The 20536-nt window shown below is 44.1% G+C and overlaps 2 protein-coding genes across 2 annotated transcripts in view; one reads left to right on the top strand and one right to left on the bottom strand.

The window, feature by feature from the left end:
* The window catches only part of nbeab (neurobeachin b), a 353874-nt gene that overhangs the window by 242219 nt on the left and 91119 nt on the right, over positions 1 to 20536 (top strand). Inside the window, 1 exon segment of the mRNA XM_061216918.1 lies at positions 8771 to 8907. Within this exon segment, the coding sequence (XP_061072902.1) occupies positions 8771 to 8907 (137 nt within the window).
* On the bottom strand, positions 10053 to 12264 carry mab21l1 (mab-21-like 1). Its single transcript, XM_061218198.1, has one exon. The coding sequence runs from the start codon at positions 11889 to 11891 to the stop codon at positions 10812 to 10814; it is 1080 nt and encodes a 359-aa protein (XP_061074182.1). The 5' UTR covers positions 11892 to 12264; the 3' UTR covers positions 10053 to 10811.

Below are 20536 nucleotides of genomic sequence, written 5' to 3'. Positions count from 1 at the left end.
CAAGTCCTTTTTAATGTGTATACCAACTAATACCCATGATCAGTTAGTTAACCGCTGACAAAACTAGCTAATGCGATTAGAAAAAAAACCCCACTAGACGGCAATGCCAACTCGATTGTTACTGACCTGATTGATCAAAAATCGCCATGCGGGTGATAACCCTAACCGTGTATCTGATTACCTTCGTACTAACTGCCCACAATCTTATTCAATAAACCTGCCCAGTAATGTTCACTGTCAAATCTCAGGAGCCAAGGTGCTCCATTATTAAAAGTGTTCCTGCTAGCACATATTTTGATGCAGAACCTCAGGATTGATGTATGGCTGTTTTTGGGTGTGTAGCTGGAATAATGGCATGGGTTTGGGGCTGCAGGCAGTCCCATGGCATTGTGAAGAGAACATGCTCAAGTTCATGTTTAAATAATGGCCTTCTAAAATGTGTTTTATATATTGAAATGATTGAAGAGTGAAATGAAAAATCTTTTCACAGTTGCCAAGACATTTTAGGAAAAGCTGCTATGCCACAGAGCCTAGAGTCTGCAAAAATAAAAAATAAGTGTGTGTGCGTGTGTATGTTTGTGTGTGTAAATGAGGTCCTGCAGAGGTCTTGCGCATTATATTGCAGTTCTGTTTGAAATGTGCCAAACAAATAAAGTTTTGCCTTTTGCGTGCTTGCTTAGATGAGGGTGTTAATGTTAGACCTTAGATTTACTGTAATCGTAAAATATCATGCAGGATGATTACTATTCCTTGCTGGGTATTTTAACAGTAGGCTTTAATGCATTATTTGTCTGATGCAGGGAGCCCTGCGGTGTGTATTTGTGCCTAGAGGCTCGTTTGTTACCCAGAGCCCTTCTCCGGTTGAGCGGCGGTGCTTTCCAGCGGGGGCGTGCCAGGCTATGGAGTCAAAGGAAAGAAGAGGGGAGGCTCGAGACGCGATCGTTTCCGTCCGCCAGAGCAAGTTAAGCAGGGCCCTGGCTCGTGGCACGCGTCTAAATCAAAAAGTGTTCTTTCGGCTTCAGCGGGCTTCCTCGCGCGCCGCGCGACCGGCTAGCGCTAATAGAGCCGTACATTAGTGTCTGGAACGAGAGGCCTGCGCTGATTGTGCGCCTGACGTAAGCGTTTTCACTGGACGCAATCGTGGCTTCTGTCAGCAGCCATAAATTTCTGAAACATTCGCCGTGTTCCAATCACAAGCGTTATATAGCAGCAAATGGGGTGGAGTATCATTTGTTAGCCGTGCGGGGGTACTTCTTCGGACGGGGTGACTTCGGGAGTGGGTTTTTAAGGAAATGTTGTATTTTAACTCGGCGGCTTGTTTAATACGGATAAGCGTGATGTGAGGTTAGTCTCCGTGGGGTTCAGAAGAGAGGCGATGCTTTGTGGCAGTGACACGGTGCGGCGCGCATGCGGTTTTGAGCGAATCCGTCATGGTGCGTACGTACGCAAGCGAGGTGCATTTGGATATTCCCGAGCGGGGCTCGTGTAGCGGGATGGCGGCCGGTGGACCTCCGGCCCCTCCCGGACGGGACGGCGGTATCGCGGCGGCGCTCATTAGGCTTTGCGTGCGGCGGGAACGCGGGTAACGCGCGGCGGGAACGCGGGGAACGCGCGGCGGGAACGCGCGGCGGGAACGCGGGGCCGGGCCGGGCCGTCGCTGTCGCTCAGAGGCGCTCCCCGGGGACAGGGGGCTCTGACGGAGCAGGCCTAGGGCGGTCGGGCGGTCGCCGGGCGCTGCGTTAGCCCCCTCAGCCTGTCGCGGGAGGGCCAGATCAGCCCCCCCTCGGTCCTGAGGGACACACGGGGTGTGGGCAGACACTCTGGCTCTCTCTCCCAGCCCAGGAGTCCGGACTCCGAAAAGCTTGCTCACTCCTGGAGTCTGTGCAGGGTTGCGCAACATGGTCTCATGCCCCTGCTCAGGCCCCAGAAGCACGGCAGTGATTCAAGAGCTGTTCTGATGTTGTCAGTGTGATGGGGGGAGCGGAGAGAAAGTGCCGTAAAGGGAGAGAAAGAGGGGATGAGAGAGTGTTGTTCACTGTACCGCCACTAGGGGAGCTGGAGGTGAAAGGGGGGGGGATGGAGTTGGCACAGAGGTGGATTGTGTGTGTGTGTGTGTTTGTGCGCGTGCGCGCCCGTGCGTGCGTGTGTGTGTGTGTGTTTGTGCGCGTGCGCGCCCGTGCGTGCGTGTGTGTGTGCGTGTGCGTGCGTGCGTGCGTGCGTGCGTGTGTTTGCGTGCGTGTGTGCGTGTGCGTGTCACAGAGACAGGGAAAGAGAGAAAAAGGATACTTTTCATGAAAGGAGATGAAAGCGTCACTTGAGGGAGAGAATGTGCAGCCGCTTGTTGTGCAGCTCTGTTGTTGGGTTCACTGCTGGGCCAGCACTGCCCTGAGTCTGCTCTGCCCCTACACGCTCTGCCCTGAGTCTGCTCTGCCCCTACATGCGCTGCCCCCTACACGCTCTGCCCCGAGTCTGCTCTGCCCCCTACACACTCTGCCCTGAGTCTGTTCTGCCCCTACATGCGCTGCCCTGCGTCTGCTCTGCCCCTACACGCGCTGCCCTGCGTCTGCTCTGCCCCTACATGCGCTGCCCTGCGTCTGCTCTGCCCCTACACGCGCTGCCCTGAGTCTGCTCTGCCCCTACATGCGCTGCCCTGCGTCTGCTCTGCCCCTACACGCTCTGCCCTGAGTCTGCTCTGCCCCTACACGCTCTGCCCTGAGTCTGCTCTGCCCCTACATGCGCTGCCCTGCGTCTGCTCTGCCCCTACACGCTCTGCCCTGAGTCTGCTCTGCCCCTACATGCGCTGCCCTGCGTCTGCTCTGCCCCTACATGCGCTGCCCTGCGTCTGCTCTGCCCCTACACGCTCTGCCCTGAGTCTGCTCTGCCCCTACACGCTCTGCCCTGAGTCTGCTCTGCCCCTACATGCGCTGCCCTGCGTCTGCTCTGCCCCTACACGCTCTGCCCTGAGTCTGCTCTGCCCCTACACGCTCTGCCCTGAGTCTGCTCTGCCCCTACATGTGCTGCCCCCTACACGCTCTGCCCCTACATGTGCTGCCCCGAGTCTGCTCTGCCCCCTACACACTCTGCCCTGAGTCTGCTCTGCCCCCTACACACTCTGCCCTGAGTCTGTTCTGCCCCCTACACGCGCTGTCCCCTACACGCGCTGTCCCCTACACGCGCTGTCCCCTACACGCGCTGTCCCCTACACACTCTGTCCTGAGTCTGCTCTGCCCCCTACACGCCAGGGCACCACGCCAGAGCGCTCACTCTGCCCCCTACACGCTCTGTCCCCTATACACTCTGCCCCCTACACACTCTGTCCCCTATACACCAGGGCACACCAGAGCGCTCACTCTGCCCCTATACACTCTGTCCCCTATACACCAGAGCGCCCACTTTGTCCCCTACACACTCTGTCCCCTATACACTCTGTCCCCTATACGCACTGTCCCCTATACACTCTGTCCCCTATACGCACTGTCCCCTATACGCGCTGTCCCCTATACGCGCTGTCCCCTATACGCGCTGTCCCCTATAGGTGCTGTCCCCTATAGGCGCTGTCCCCTATAGGCGCTGTCCCCTATAGGCGCTGTCCCCTATAGGCGCTGTCCCCTATAGGCGCTGTTCCCTACACGCTCTGTCCCCTATACACCAGGGCACACCAGTGCACACTTTCCCGACAGGCCTATAGCAAGTCAACAGAAACCTCCTCCTCTCCTCCCCACCGAACCACACCACACCCCACCCCACTTCCATAAAGAAAGCAATGGCACATCCACCATCACCCACCCCCCATTGTGCCGTGGTTAACAAGCTGCTCGTTTGTTTTCCTTTTCCACAAGAACTGCCTGTTGGCCATCTTTAAGGCTGGCATCGAATGAGCCGGGTTTGTCTGCCGCTCTATCTTGGTCCAAATGCTGAAGTGGGAGGCGGTTGAAAAGGGAGGGAGGTTGCAGCCGCAAGAGTCTCTGACCAGGATAAACAGGATAGTTTACTCTGTGTCTGACTTCTTTCTTGTCTGGAACAGACAAAGAAAAACAAACAAAAAAATAAAAAGCATGGGATGGGAACTCAATTTCAGCGACACACGACACCACTGGTGGTTCATTTCGCACTTATTAATTGTTAATCCAATCAAGTCATTGCAAGATTACCTCTGATGCCAGTTCACACCTTTTCCCTTGGTACTATTCCTGTGAGTCAGATCATTATACTGCTAAAGTAGTCAAATGCAAATCAGACCTCTGATATACTGTTCCGTTGATTCTCCCCCATGCAGGGGTTGGGCTGATTTGTCAACCAATATTTATGCTAACTGATTTTTCGACTGTAAATATAGTAGTCCTTTGGGGCATGACCTTCTATTTCAAGCAGCCAGTTATTAGAATCTCATGGAGATAAAAATAAAAATAATAATAAAATAAGGCTTGATGAAACAATACGTTTGATGAATTGTTTGAATTTGTAGCACCCCCTAGAAAATGAGATGTGCATCTCTAGGTGCTTATCCTGCTGATAAATAAATAAATGAATAAATACACGTCAGCTATGAATTGAATGCATCTAAATTGCCTTAAACAGCGCTTTTCGTACCGGGCCCTGTTCCCTCCACACTTTCCTTCACAGCTGTGAGGTTTTGAGGCGTGCGAAGTGTTGGATGATACCCACATTCCTCCCGCTGGTGGCTGCTTCAGGAGAGATGCGAGGAATCGCAGCGAGAGGCGATTGTTTTTAAATGTATCCAGAAATTACAGCATAAGCCAAAATTGTTGGAAAATCGTATAAAAATAAATATTGAATGAAGCGTATTGAAATGTTTACAAACCGGATACTGAAATAATGATATGGGCGAACAATCGACTTTTTTTTATTTATTAAGTGAATAATTAGGCCTAGTTAATCTGTGAAGCCAAATAGGAGTAGCCGTACTTGTAACGGAGGCCTGGTAGTCGGGTACAGCCTAGTTGTATGTTTTGCTTTGTCAAAGTGCCGTCCCGTAAATATTAACATTTTAATCAAGACGAAATAAAATGTCTTGATGAAAATATGAATATTTAGTGATGCTGTCGCGTAGAGCCTATTCCCTACCGCGTAAATGCGCCATCGACTAGCAGAACAATAAGGTGTTGAAACGGCCCCCGTGTGTCTGTCGCGGTGCGGCGGTGTCACTGTGGGGAACGGAAGCCGACCCAGCCGCCTCTGCGGTCGTCAGCGGGCAGCCGGCGTCCCCACGTTATGAACATATAAAACGACACCTGTTTCGCTTAACTGCTTCAGTTTCCCCACAAACATTTGGGGGGGAAAAACTCCCCGGAGTATTATCGCTCTTTATCTTTTAAGCAATGTTTTGTTTTGCTTATTCCCCCATTTCCTTTCTTTCGTTTTCTTTGTTATCTGTTAAACTGTGGGTTTAAGACAATATCCGAAATCAGCTCAATATAAATGTAGATTCAGATTTGAGAGTGATTTGTATTCCTATAATTATACTTACAATTAATGTTTTTATTTCCCACGCGCAGATTTTGTGAAAATTTCACATTGTTATAGCTAAAATGGTATGTGCACTTGTAGACATAAATACTTTAATTCAGATAATTTGTTATCATAGATAACAAAGCTAGATAACAGAAAATACCACTGGCTACATTTGATTATTGATTCAGTTTCAACGAAAGGTAATTGGAAACAAGTCGAGGAGCATGCACAGAACGGGTATAATTCAAACACAGAGCTACACAAACCGCTCTTTGCAGATTTAACTAATTTCCGCCCTTTGACTAACACTCCGAAGTGCTGGAAGATTGTATCATACTTGTGCCAGTGTAGCCTATATGGCATTTTAAATATGGCGCGTGATGGTACACTCGACACGCACCTCATCAGCGTCGCCACTTCGCCGAGACCAGCATGTGTTGCTCCACGCATGTCAAGCATATTTTAACGGTGAATGCGAAGGCGCACTGTGGCACGTGAATCAGGTCTCCATGCAGTGCAGTACTTGCGCGAGCAGCGTCAAGTGTTGAGATAATCTGGGTCAGAGCCACCCCGCGATACAGGCCTATATTTATTTATTTTTTTCCTTTTTGAATAAACAATATCCTCACTATTCACCTTTCTGTTATTATTGTGTGCATATTGTGTATATTATTTATATTATCATTGTCCGCATGTTGTGTATGTTATTATTATTGTTGTTGTTATTATTATTATTATTATTATTATTATTATGAGTCCTATCATTATCATTACTATAAATCATTTTAGTATTTATGCCTATATCATGTTAATGATGAGAAGAAATTAAGTAGGCTATATGCTACGTTGGTACGATACATAAACGTCTCCGGTACATTTTATTAGTATTCGTGCGTGCACACTAAATTGACTATTTTTATTATTTTTTTACGAAAATACTCTAGGTTAACAGATTAACTCCTGTGACATAACGGGAACCTTAGTAGGCCTACTTTATTATGCTTTATGTAAACATTTTAATGCTATATCCTAATTATAGAGGGACTATCCCAGAAGGGATTACCGCCTAATCCTCTCCCTCTCGCGGTGGATGGAGTGGATTAACGCCTTATTGTCTTTCTCTTTACAAGTGTCCCTTCAGGCAACTGCACAATCGGTTCTGTACCCCTGAAACATGTTATTTGACATACGAGGGGGGCCGTTTGTAATTGAAGGTTTCCAAATGACAAGTGAAAGATAACATACCATTAGCAGGCGGAGGGAAATTCTCGAAATAGTATTTTAACACACGGCGAAAACAAAATAAAGGTAAACAAAGACTGCCATGCGTGTTCTTTTCTCTTGGGGTTGTTCTGCACGAATTTATTGGAAAGGCGAGTCACACGTCGACGTGCATTACGCAAGTTAGGCCTATTAAGGTAGGTTTACAGTAATATTTTCTTTACGCAAATTTAGGAGGCGATATCATAATTCCAGCCCTGCGCATTAAAAAATAAATAAAAAAATAGAATCGATAAAAATAGAAAGCGAATAATGCAGCCTGTCTCAAGATTTGTAGAATATAAAATAGGCCATGTTTATATATTTTTGTGTTAATTCCTTAAATAAGCCTAACGATTCACGTAATCTGACATGCTTATATAAAGTGTATTTGAAGTGTCTGAAGTAGTAATCAAAATTGGAATCATTTTGGCTTTGCAGACTAGGCTACTAGAAATACTTCTCAATAATAATAAACTGTGCATAAGCAAAGTTTTATATTCTTAAATTATGTATTAATATTAATTTAAATTATTTTCCAATACAGTAGCCTATTTGGATATTGGGTTCATTATCCTCATAATTATCGGAGTATTTGTTTCAAGACAAACGGGTTACTCCGTTCTTCGTTAAATAATAGCATTACAATGGTCACTGTACTACCTTCGATTTGATTAAAACGTTATTTTATATAATTACCACCATATCTGAATGTCATATGGTTGTTAAAGAATTAACTGTTATGCGCAGGTTAAGCTATGAGATAATGCTTTATGCAGCCGGAGAGGGAGATTTGGGGGAAGTCGAGTCGACCGTTTCTGAAAACGGTCTACGAGCACAATGAAGGAGAGCTCTGGGAATTGAAAGCAAAATCCGCTTGTAATCTTGCAACAGTATCGGGCATAATTGGCTGAGCAACCTAGATTAAGATTGATGAGACATTAAAGTGGCTCTTCGGAGTTCACGAGATCGATAAATATCCCAATTTCAAGAGCTTTCTTGTGCGCCTGAGACAGATCAGTAGATCTGTGGGCTGAGAATGTAACGACATTGTGCTGTGTACCGAGCAAAAGATGGAGGATGGAGAGAAAAAGGAGAGAGGGAGAGGGAGGAGGGGCGGAGAGAAAGAGAAATCACATGTGATCAAAATCAGCTGACCGTGGGTCAGAAAGCCAGCGTTATGTCTAAGAAATATTAAAAGTAGCCTACTTTGGAATTCAGGTTGTCCGTTTAATGATTATCATTTGCTTGGATTTTATTAATTTGCGTCCAACTTCTTTTTGAATTATAATAGAAATTGCATTATATTCATAGTGAAATGTCATTAGTCGTATTTGCTTCTCTGAGGTCCTACATGATAATCGCTCGGCCAGAGCCTGATTGACGTATTCTAAATTGTATTGAGATATTTCTTCTTATTTATTATTTCAATCACGTATAGTAACAAACTATTTTAAATTTGACATCGTAATTAAAAAGTGACTAAGTATGTATCAAATTGGCCTTATTCAATGTATTTTAATCGTTTTAGAAGAAGCGATATAAAATCCAACACGTTCGGAGGTTATTATGCTGGTGTTTAAAATGGAATAGGCCTAATTGGATAAATCCCTTGCATTATCAATCTCTTAATTCCGCCACTTTGGACGTTATTTTTCATGTAGGCCCGCAAGCTGCAAGGATAGTGTTTGGAATTTGAATTAAGTGGGGCCCAGTTTCTCTTAGAATCATCAATGTTTTTGTAAAAATGCGCTGCATCCATATACAGTTGGGTTCCGATGGATTCTTGTAGTTGTAAATTTGCGCTTTACGAAATCAGCTATTTCGCGGCAACTATTTAATATTTAGTTAAATGCTGAAAAGATCAAGTGCATTTCCTGCCCTGCACATCTCAATCTCAAATCACAAATCACATATATCGGTTAGTGAACCTCATATTTCTATCGTTTAGTTAGTACCGGTTGACATTTTCAAAGACTTCAAATATAGAAGCTACTTGTGTCCTTACAAGAGAGAATTGTTACCCTGTCACTTACAGGCCCCGTGGTCCTGAGTACACCAGCTCAGCTCGTGGCCCCGGTCATCGTAGCACGAGGGACGCTCTCCATCACCACGACCGAGATCTATTTTGAGGTGGATGAAGATGACTCCGCCTTCAAAAAGATTGACGCCAAGGTAAGTTTAAAATATGCCCCTTTTTTTTCTAAAATTTGAAAGTAACAACACTTGATTCGAATGTGCCTGAAGATATGTAGAGACCCTCTTCGCGTTTTTGGTAGTTTAAAATCTGGTGTCCAGTACATTTTGGAATGGAATAATAAGAAAATGAGTAGCCCATATCATTTAGACTGACAACTGACTGTTGTTTACAATTACATAAATATAGGATAAGGATCACCAAAGGTGATGCCAAAGATGTAATAGTGTATTACTGTACCACGCGAATGTATGTCTTATGACAAACACCCTGATATCTTAACTTGCATTTGAAAACGGCAACACTGCTGTTATATTTTTTTGTTTGACAACGAGGCCTCGAAGGCTGAACTGAAATGTGATTATTGAGTTTCTGTAAACTATGAAACATGTTTTGTGTAACATTTTAAATTCCCTGTCTTAATAGCTATCATTTTCATGTAGGGTCAATACAAAAAGCGGCGACACCATCTTATTTGCCAAATAATTTTACGCATTGCTTTTTGAAACACACGCTTGCATAAGAGAATTGTTGTTCGGGTTGTAATGTAAATTCAAAGACCTAAATATGTCATTCACGGCTTTATATTTTTGGACCGATGTTCTTTAAATACTAGAAAATGTCCCTTTTCTCTACCGAACCTAGTATGCGATTGTATTCAGAAAAACGCCTAAAATGCAGAATGCATAGTTCCTTACCAGGATTTTACTGTGAACACACGTGGTTATATTTTTAAGAAGGCCCAATATATATGTTGTCTGTAACAAAATCCCTTCTTTTTTTTTTTTTGATTTGCAGCTGTGTCAATTATTTGTTTTGAACAAGGCAGCTGTTAACCCAACTTGTTTCCAAGCCTTTAGTAGTTATAATTTATTGCTACTTGTTAACTGGAAACTTTGTGCAACACGAAACATCTGTGCATTTCATTTTAATTAGACACAGGAAATGTCTAAGTATTGCATACCGTACAAAATGGCATATTCTCTAAAATATAAGACATTTTATGTACACATGATGAGACAGGGTTTGGACACAAATAATACTTATTTTTTTATTAGCTCTTTAAATAAATTCAGAGACAGAAATAAAAAATCAAATCACAAAGTGTTATATTCCAGTGTATTTCAAGTGCATTTTCCAAATATATTTATATTGTTTTTTTTCAGGCGCTATAATATAAGCAGAATCAAAAAGATGTTTGAATATATTTTAAATAAGAATTCAAGTATATTTATGGAATGTTTTAAAATTTAACAAATAGTACCATCAAAATGTAAACTTTAAAATTAGACAGTTTCCATTGACAATAGACAAAAGTAAAATATCACGGATGTAGTCTACTTTAAATTGATTTCTTCTCTATCAGAAAGTTCCAGGAGTAAGCTGACGGAATTGAAATACTACTTACGTGTCACAAAACAACATTCACAATTTCAGACCACTGGAAGCACAATCTATGAATGTATTTATATACAGTATAAAAACGTACAGTTAGATTTTGTCAAGGCGTTCCACCGGGCTTTATTTGAAGCATTCTTCTTGCAAATAAACGTCTCGCTCGTGTATAGGGCTATGACGATGAAATATTTAACACTGATAGTTACCCATCAATTGATTTTGATTGTTGATACATTTTGTTCCCGAATAACAGCGATAATATTGCGCACATAATCAGTCTTTTTGGTGACAATGAATGTCATATAATCCACAAGGATGTTTCTTACACAATTTACAAGAACGTGGATAAAAACAGAACAGCAGTGATAAGGGTTTTTTTGTCCGTGAATTCCTTGATCCGCGGAACATCACTTAGGCCTCATAACCACCGGTTAGACCTAGGGGCGTAGAAATTGTATATTCATAGCTCGCTGTTATCGTTACCTCAGAGTTTTTCCAAGCTTTTTGGGTTGGTAAGAATTTCTCTTGCCAATCGCCATGTCTGTTTGGCTGCATTTTCCAGGGCTGAATGGGGTTTTCCCTGAAATAGATCTAAATTAGGCAGAAAATAATGCGGACATCTTCTGCACTGCAAGCACGAGATGAGCTGTAGTAAAATTCCGTTAAGTCGATCCCCGAGACAGTTCTCGTCCCAGTCCGATTCCCGCGGATGTTTTTCACACTCGTAGGAGACCAAAGTTTTCATGTGGTAGTTGTTTAGGGGCTGTCCCGGGAGTTCAAGGTGACGGTCGCGGAGTGTCTTTAGCACGGACAGACACTTCTTCCTGCACCCTCCCAGTAGGAGTCGATTCTCGGCTTCGGCGAATTGTAAGACCCAGGCATCGCTCTCGGCTGAGCTCTGTTTCCCGTTTAAGGAGTAGCATTCCTTAGATAAAAGGTTAAAACCTTCGGCTTTCACCTCTGCCACCCGGTTTGGTCCTGGCCAGGGGATGTGAGGCAGTGGCCAGTGCGCTGCGCTCCGTGGCCATATTCCCGTGCATTTGAAAGCCGGGGTGATCTGAACTATATATCGGTCTCTTATACGTAGTTTCACTTCGCTGGTGTCTGCGACCATCTTTACGACATCTCTGTAGCTGCATTTATCCACCGCCTGTGCCACCAGCGTTTGAAAGCGGGACCGGATCTTGCGGGCCGAGAGGTAACCGGAGGCGGTGATGAACTCGACCCACAGGGACATGCTTCTCTTGCGGCCGTCGCTGAGCTTCAGCACCGCGCAACCTGGCAGCGAGCCGTCGTCCACGAAGTTGAAAACCCCCATCTGATTTAAATAGAGGACCACCTCGAATTCCGTTGGCGAAATCACCTCCAGACCTTCGAAGCGGTTTTCCATTTCGTTCAGCGAACTGATGAACCGAGGCTCCTGCACCTCCACTTCCTTCAGGACGTCCGACACCACCTTGCACACCTCCCGGATTGTCTTGGAGATAGCCGCTTTCCGAGACTGGCATTTCTCGTTGTAGTATTTGTTTAGGTGGTATACCAACTTGGCCTGAGCAGCTATCATATTCGGGCAGAGATCCGGATTGTACACCGGAGTCTCGCAGTAAGCCGACGGATCCAACGCGGCTGTTTGTACGGGAGCCAATTTTAGAGAAGAAAGAAGCTATTTAGAAAGGAAAAAAAGTATAGGCTATTGTTAAAGCAAGCCTATATAATGTGCTCACAGCACTCGCGTCATAAGCTTCTTGGTCATAAATATCAGCCTCGGCAATGTGCTGTCCTTAAAAGTAAGTCCTCCTATTTGCGAGTAATAATCAAATGTCCATTGCAAACAGCAGCAAGTATTTGAAATCGGAGACTTGCACAGCTTTCAGTAGTCAAAACAACCCCCGTCTTATTTGTGTTTTCTGTAATCACTGCCCGGAGTTTGTAGTCGGTGAAAAGTGCCGCGTGCCTGTGAGTATGCTCGTTTCGGCTGCCGGTGTTGCTTGTGTTTAAGAGCCCGGACGCGCTCCCGTGGAAATTAAAAAGGGAGGGCTGGATACGGGGAGGTCCAATCGCCGTCGCATTCGTCACCGCCTCCAGTTTATCGACAACAAATTAATCCCGGGCTTTTATATACAACTAAAGCTAAAGGTAGGAGTATAGCGAACGGTGGAAATACACCTACACACTGGAACGCGAAGAAAATAAGGCTTTTATTAGTGGCGCAGATTGTCTTTCTTATAGGGACGTGTTTGCCGGATATAATGTCTTGTCTTGGCATATAAGCAGGTATAATCGTTTCAGGATTTGGCGAATGACATGCTGTCTAAATATAGCTAACAATGTAATTACATGCGTTTGGGTTTCTCGTGTATTTCAAGATGTTTTAAATTGTATACCCGTTTGTATGTGCAGAGAACGCGTGGTTGTGCAAAGATGTAGGTGCTTTTTTTGTGGGATGGGGTGTATGGAGTCTTCCAAAATTGGACATGATGGCTTTAATGACAGGTTTAATGATAACAGGTCACCATATTGGGATTTGTGTTTGTTTGTATTTGTACATCGGTTTGTGTAGCCTTGCTATAATGTCATTCTGTATAGTGTTAAATCTGTTCCAGTCATTATTTATTTTTTTGCAAACTGTCATTTTATACGGAAGGATTTTACATTTTTTTATGTATGCTTGTATATGCATTTTATGTATTTATTTATTGTATTCATGGATTGCGGGGAATATTATTGGAATAGGTAAGACGGGCATCTTCCCGCCAGGTTTTTATTCAATTATACAATAAATATTTAAAATGTGCTTTACCGCGTTTCCTCAGAAGGCGATTTAGTATTATCATGGTCATATTGGTCAAAAATATCTTGTTTATTTATTAAAGAGCAGTATGCAGCCCTATGTAGTTCGAGATTTATTTAGGCTTTGATTTTCATTATTTTAAATACATGTATATTTTTATAATTGAACCATTTTTACTTTATTTAAAAAGGAATAAGCTGTTTAGATTTAGTGTTTGTTGCCGGTTTTGGAATCAGGACTTTCAGCGCAAGATTCTTTTCCCCCGCGCACATATTTCCAAGTTTTAGTTTGACTTGTGCCTTGGGTTTTATGTTTGTTTGTATTTTAAATACATTTCCGTTGCTAAAGAAATATTACATGAAACATTTATGGGTTTGATATAATAACTATGTCTTTAGCAACAGACATTTCTTTCGGCAAGCAATTCCCTGCACGTGCGCGCAGTTTAAGGTTATGTTTTTTTCCGTTTTCTATTTAATGGATACTTTTTGATAGTATGACATCGTCATTGTATTTTAGCTGCAGCCAAATGACACCAAATGGCACATAAATTCATTATTGCCATGTATGTAAGAGGACTTAACAAAGCGTCGCTTGTCAAACGGAAGTGACAGAACTTCATCGCGCGAGTAGCTCGTGCTAATAACTTAAAAAGTGATTATTGCAGTTGGCTATTTAATAACCTTTTCCTTATATGACATAAACCTGAATAATTCATTTGCATATTGCGACTTGGATAAATTGTGTTTTCCAATCGAAATGGCCCATTATAATTGATGTTATTGTCATTAGAAATGTAGTGATAGACGTAATCTTTTTTTTTTTTGGACAAAATGCAATTGGAAGCCATTTTTAAAACGATAACATTTTTAAGTGTATTGTTCTTGAGACTGGGGTTTTGCAATGAGCTTGTCCATTGTATTTCCACCAGCGTTAAACTGTAGAACATACGTATTCATAACATTATATGCCAAGAAGCAGTCTCTTATGCAAATAAAATTACGAATTTAATATTTTTATTGTTCATTTATTTTTCTGTTAATGTCATCTTTAAAAACATTCAATCAAGCAAATAGAATCGAGGCAGTACACTGAAGGGAAGAGCAAGACGTCTGTTTTATACTGTAACACTGCACAACAAAGAGAAGTAGAAATATAAATTAAACAATCTTAAAGCAGTACTGTACTATTATCTATTTGAAAGAGTTTATTTTTTATTAATAAATTAATTAAGTTTTTAGCTTCAGTTTGAACAAGGAGCAGTGCTTATGTACCTGACTTATATCATACCCTGCTGTATCTCAGATCAGTGCTTAGTTCTAAAGTATGTAGATGATATGTAGCCTACCTTAAAAAGACTAGGGTTTAATTGCTTATGTGCTCACTTTAGCGACAGGCTGTGTACGTGCATGTGTGCGTAGGTATGTATGTGTGTGTGTGTGTGCATGCGTATGTGTGTGCGTGCGTATGTATGTATGTATGTATGTGTGTGTGTGTGTGTGTGTGTGTGCGCGTGCGTATGCATGTCTGTGTGTGTGTGTGCGTATGTACGTGTGTGTGTGCGTGTGTGTTTTTTTTACGTGTGTGCAGTCTGGTAGTTTGTGTTTTGTTTGTGTGTGCAGTATGTGTTAGTCTGCATTTTGTTCATGTGTGTCAGTTGTTAGTTTGTGTTTTCTTTGTGTGTATACATTGTGCTACAGTTTGTTTTTTGTTTGTGTGTAGTGTGTTATTTTGTGTTTTGTTTGTGTGTGTGTATTGTGTTTTAGTTTCTGCTTGTTTGTTCATGGAAGTTTGTATTTATTGTGTTTGTAGTATGTGTTAGTTTGTGTTTTGTTTGTGCATGCAGTGCATGATAGTTTGTATTTTGTTCATGTGTGTCAGTTTGTTGTGTGCCTTAATTTTTGTTTTGTGTGTGTTAGTTTGCGTTTTGTGTGCGCGTGATAGTTTGTATTTCGTGTCAGTTTGTTGTGTGTGCGTGTTAGCTTGCGTTTTGTGTGCGTTAGTTTGTGTTTTGTGTGTGTGTTAGTTTGTGTTTTGTTAGAGAACCTATGTTTAGTAAGAGGTAATTCTCAGAAGGAAGCAGTCGATCGCATGGCAGGTTTAATCCCCACCGAGGCGCTGGGATCGCTGAGCAGACAGCCATTTTCTCAGGGTCCTGTGGGCCGCTTCGCCAACTTTACCTCAGCGTGTTACACGGGACGCATAAACATCCGTACGTTTGATTCTGCTTTCAACTTTCAACGAAAACAAAACTAAATCACAAGTCAGAAACGGCGGGCAGCGAGGAGCAACATGGAGGACCAGCCTGTTGTGGGGTTGGCAGGGCTCTGTGTGGGGAGCTGGCCCTTTCTTTCGCTCAGGGGACTCCCTGTTATTCTCACCTGTAAGGTCAGGCCTTCTCCGTCTGCGTTCGCCAGCCACGGAAAATGTTTCCCGGTTCGTGCTGGACCAGAAGAAGCGCAGAGATTGATATTGGCAGACTGTTTGTTTTGTGTGTCAGAAAGTGTAACACTGGGAGGAGGAGGGGAGGAGGGGGGGGGGGGGGGGAGGAGATCTGGAGCCTGTCAGTTTGGAGTGTAATGCAATAGCATGGCCCTCACATTTTGGACAGTAACCTGGAGAACTGTGATTGATTTACATTTTACGACTGCTCTTAAAGCATACTGTCCTTGACCATAATTTATTTGTTTATTTATTTATTAAAAATGTTTCAATGTGTCAAAAAGAGTGTCATGGTTGTTTTGAAGTAGATATTACTTTATAAATGCCTGCTAGCATGTGCAGGCTGCAGAAAGGCTAATCCTGCTAATTTGCGAGCGGTGTTGGTGTCTTTTTGGGCCGGTTTGAGACGTTCAGCAGAGTGACTGAATGTGACCCCCGTACTTCTCTCTTTACACCCAGACCTGGCTTTGCTGTCTCTCTCAGACATACACACACACGCATGAGCGCACACACACACACACACACACACACACACGCATGAGCGCACACACACACAGACAAACACGCATGCGCCCACAGACACACAGTCTCTCTCTGTCTCTCTCTCACACACACACACACACACAGACTCTCTCTCTCTCTCTCTCTCTCTCTCTCACACACACACACACACACACACACACACACAGACTCTCTCTCTCTCTCTCTCTGTCTCTCTCTCTCACACACACACACACAGACTCTCTCTCTCTCTCTCTCTCTCTCACACACACACACACACACACACACACACACACACAAGCACACACACACACACACACACACACACACACACACACAGACTGTCTCTCAGCAGGTACCTGACTTTATTAGATCCAGACTCACCCAGGTGTCTGGTGTCTCTAATGCCGATATCAGATGAATATTTCTGGGTCTCCGCCGCCATCTCCCTTCCTCCTCAGCTGTCCCATGCTGAGCTGGACCAACCCCCCCAACCCCCCCAACCCCCTAATCTAAGGCATGTGCACCCGAGTCGGTCCCAGACCCTTCTCTCCCCTCTCAGGCCTGGGCCTAGGCCTCGGATAGAGATCCCAAACCCTTTCCGAATCTCCCCGCCCCCTGCCCCTTCGCCCCAGACTGGTCCCTGCCTCCCTGTCGGGTCCGTCAGTGTGATGGGCCGCGTCTGAATTGGCACAGTACCGGCCCGGGCTCCGCACACTGCCTCACGTTGTCTCTAATTCTGGACCGGCATGTGATCGGGGAATGGCCGCCTTTCTGTGAGAACCTCTTTATGCTCATAGCTTGCCTTCCAGTCTCACATTCAGTTTGGCCATTTTTTCCCCCTTCTCTCTCTCTCTCTCTCCCTCCCTCCCTCCCTCCCTCTCCGTCTCTTTTTTGGAAGACTGATTCTCCTGTCAAAAGGGTCTGGAATGCTGCTAATAGTTCTTGTCAAACAGTTGAAATATGGTGCACGACACCGTGCTTGTGTCAGACATAGAGAATTCTTTCATCGTCTGACAACACAGACATCCCTGCATTAATTCAGCCCCGGCTCTGTCATTTTCTGCAGTTAAAAAAAAATGGGGTTTGATTGTGCGTCATAACAATTGCAATTGCACGCGTAATTGTATATTATAAGCCCGGTTTTATGACCCCCCGCTTTATTTCGTTTTTGTTTTGCTCCTCATCAAAGACATTTCTGTGATGTTTTTTGATTTTATTTTATTTTTTGATTATTATTATTATTTTTTAGGGGGGGGGGCGGTGTCTGGGGGCCGTATACGCTTACCTTGTCAGCGCTGATGCCTCCATCGCAGACGGAGGTTAAATGTGATCGTCGGAGAGACGTTTGTTTGGAAGTGAAAGGTGCTCCGATGTCCCGGTTGTTCTTGGGAAGTGTAGGCGTGCGTGAACACAAAGGCCCGCGGCCCCGGGCTGATCATCACAAACAGGTACATGCTTATCTGATCCCGTCAGCCGCGTAACGCCAGACGCGTAACGCCAGACGCGTAACGCCAGACGCCTCTGCCCAACTCCAGCTCCTCCGGCGCGTCTCTTATTTCTGCGTGCTTGTGAACATCTCTGTTCGGTAATCCTTGCAATTTGAGTATATTAATTCATTTAGGACTGCTGAAAAATGTATACTTTCTTTTGTAATAAAGATTTTTTTTATCCCTCGTATTTCATATTTTTGAGTATGTATGCTCATGCCTTTAAAAATATTTTTTTTCCAGATATATGTATATATTTTTTGTGGAAGTGGATGAAAGAATGTGAAAGTAGGTATTACGTTATTTCATCCTCTAGAAAAAGAAACAAAAGGTGCTGCTTATAAGGGCCAACAAGGCACTAACTCCATTATGAACAGAACACAAAAATGGCGCAAAAAAAAGTCCGGTCTTGAAAGCTCATTAAATTATGTTAATTAGAATCCATTAGAGTTGCTCTGCGTCTTTTAATAATCCAATTATTTATTGATAAATTTGAGCCGTTTCATCTTCATCTGGCACATTCCAGGGAGATCACAGATTCAGTAGAATGATAGGGCCGTAGTTTTAAATGAAGCAGCGCACTTACGAAGTTTCGTGGCTCTGGGGTCAAATTGCTGATTAACACGTGTAGTTAATGGAGAGACGGACTGGAGATACAAATCAGTTTTAGGACGGTATCGCTTCGGCGCGGCTTGCTTTGCGTTACAGCAGCACACCGGCGCAGTTTGGAAAAGAATGCCGTGAAGTCGCGGAGGACAGTGACTAATTACAACATAGTCCCCTGATTTCTCTCCAGTTGCTCCGGTTATCATCGGGATTCTGTTATTTTAAGCAATACGGTCTCTCTGTGGGGGTCTGACTTAAATTTGTCACCCCCCCCACCCCAGCCCTCATCCTGCTTGACACACTGCCCCTCCCCCCCCCCCCCACCCCCCCCCCCCTTCCATTTGGATGGTGTCCCTTTTATTCATCTTTTTATCCATGCAGTATTGGCCTCACCCTTCCCAGAGTGCAGCAGGGCTGCGGAGAATACAGCCAGGGGCATCTGTAGACCTTGTCCTGATCAGTATGGCAGGCAAAAGCCATATGTGGTTAAAAAAACACACAAAGAAGGCAGAGGGAGGAGGGGGGGGGGGAGGGGGGGGGGGAGTTGAACTTTTCTTTAGTGCACCGTTTTCAGAGAGAGCGAGCGAGAGAGAGTGAGAAACACAGGGAGAGAGAGAAATATGGAAAATGTTTCTGAAATTAATTAATTCTCTCTGCTTCCCGGGGGCTCTCGTCTCCGTCCCACCCTCCCGTACGGAATGCTTGTCAGCCTTTCTGATAAATGACTGCATGCATTTGCATAGATTTTACATTAATATAATTTAGTTTTATTTGCAAAAAAAACTGTTTAGATAATAATGCAGAAAATTAGTAATATGCTGGCTGTTGTGAAAGGCGGAGGAGACAGTGATAGATTCTCGCGCCTGTATCATGCGCGAGCAGCAGGGCTGTTTAAGACAGCGCACCGCCTCAGTCTCAGCCGCGTTTTTATTAGAACTGCGTTATGCACCGCATTATCTCCGAAAAGACAGCGCTAAGGAAAGTGTGTGTCAGCTTCGAAAGCACAATTCTCTCTTCCTTTCGTTCTGTATTTCTCGCTTTCTTTCTTTTTGTATTTCTCTCTCTCTCTCTTTCCTTCTTTCTATATGTCTTTCTCTCTCGCGCCTGTCCGTTATAAACGGCCGTTGTAAAACCGTTTGAGTTTTGTTGGGTGCTGCGGTAATTTGTTATTTAATAACGCAAGCGCATATCTTCAATAAATCAGGGTGTTTAGCAGGTGAACGTTCCGCTTCCTGGACACTGGGGCAGTGTTTTTCTTTTTTTACGCGGGGCTTACATTTGCAATTTACCGGCGGGTTTTATTGCTTTTAAACAGCACCCGTCGGTTAGATTCAGGCTCCGACTGAGAACACGGCATCAGTGCCTTAACCGCTTTGTGATTAATCTTAATGTCGGAAAAGACGTCTCCTGTCTCGGGTTGAGGCCCTAATCATTTACCTGCTGACCTGATGGTACTTGACCAGGGAGTCTTCAAAGTCCCCTCAGCCTTGGAAAAACCAATTACAAATTTACCCTCGAAAATAAATGCATGCCATTAACACAAATAAAAAAAAAGAAAGCAAACGAACAGAAAACAATGACAAATAAAGCTTATTTTCTTGAGTGGGGGTTGGGCTTTTTTTTCGTTTGGGGGGGTACAATAATGAAATGCTGGTGGTTGAAGCCCACGAAGAAATTAGGCCATGTTCCCCAAATAAGGGATGAAGGCTTCATAATTGCCCGTCCTGGTGATCTGAGGTGCTGGGTGCCAACTGTCAGAGCCCGGGCTAATGATGACAAATGCCTCTCTATGCAGATTGCAGAGCGAGCAGCCTGCTCCGGGAGAAAGGGAGAGGGGAGAGAGGAGGAGAGAGATAGTTTAGACCCCACTGCAGCACCCGCCATGGCCAATCCAGACACGCGGACACAAACCGCCGCATGTATGTTACACTGCGGTACCACACGCGATACATCAAAGACTGAACGCCGTCTCCAGTGTGCGCGCGGCACGGACCGCGTAACCGCGCAACCGCGCGATGAGTCAGTGAGGCAGTTTGTCCTCAAACGTTATTGTGACTGAAGTACAGGCCATTTTGTAAACCGGTAAACAAAGGATGGAGGCAAAGATAAACTGCAGTAACATTACATATTATTATCTGAACCAGAAGCTATAATCATTTATTTTTATTGTGCACCATTTTACTGGCAAGATATCACATTGTTCCATCTCTACTCTACTATATATTTAGGCCACATGTGCTTATGTGGCCTGTGCAGTAATCTGAGGCTGATTGTATGACTTTTTACAAAGTAGGTAGTAGCTTCCTGGGCCAGTAGCATGACCAAGAGATATATTTTCGCTTTTATCAAGAAAATGAGTGTCTGTGAAAAAATATTTTT

Source organism: Conger conger, chromosome 13 (assembly GCF_963514075.1).
Source record: "Conger conger chromosome 13, fConCon1.1, whole genome shotgun sequence".
NCBI lineage: Eukaryota > Metazoa > Chordata > Actinopteri > Anguilliformes > Congridae > Conger > Conger conger.
This window is presented reverse-complemented; position numbering and strand designations above follow the sequence as displayed.

What these genes read in the sequence shown, in the direction of transcription:
- mab21l1 (XM_061218198.1), bottom strand. Translation starts at nt 11,891, where the DNA reads ATGATAGCTGCTCAGGCCAAGTTGGTATACCACCTAAACAAATACTAC.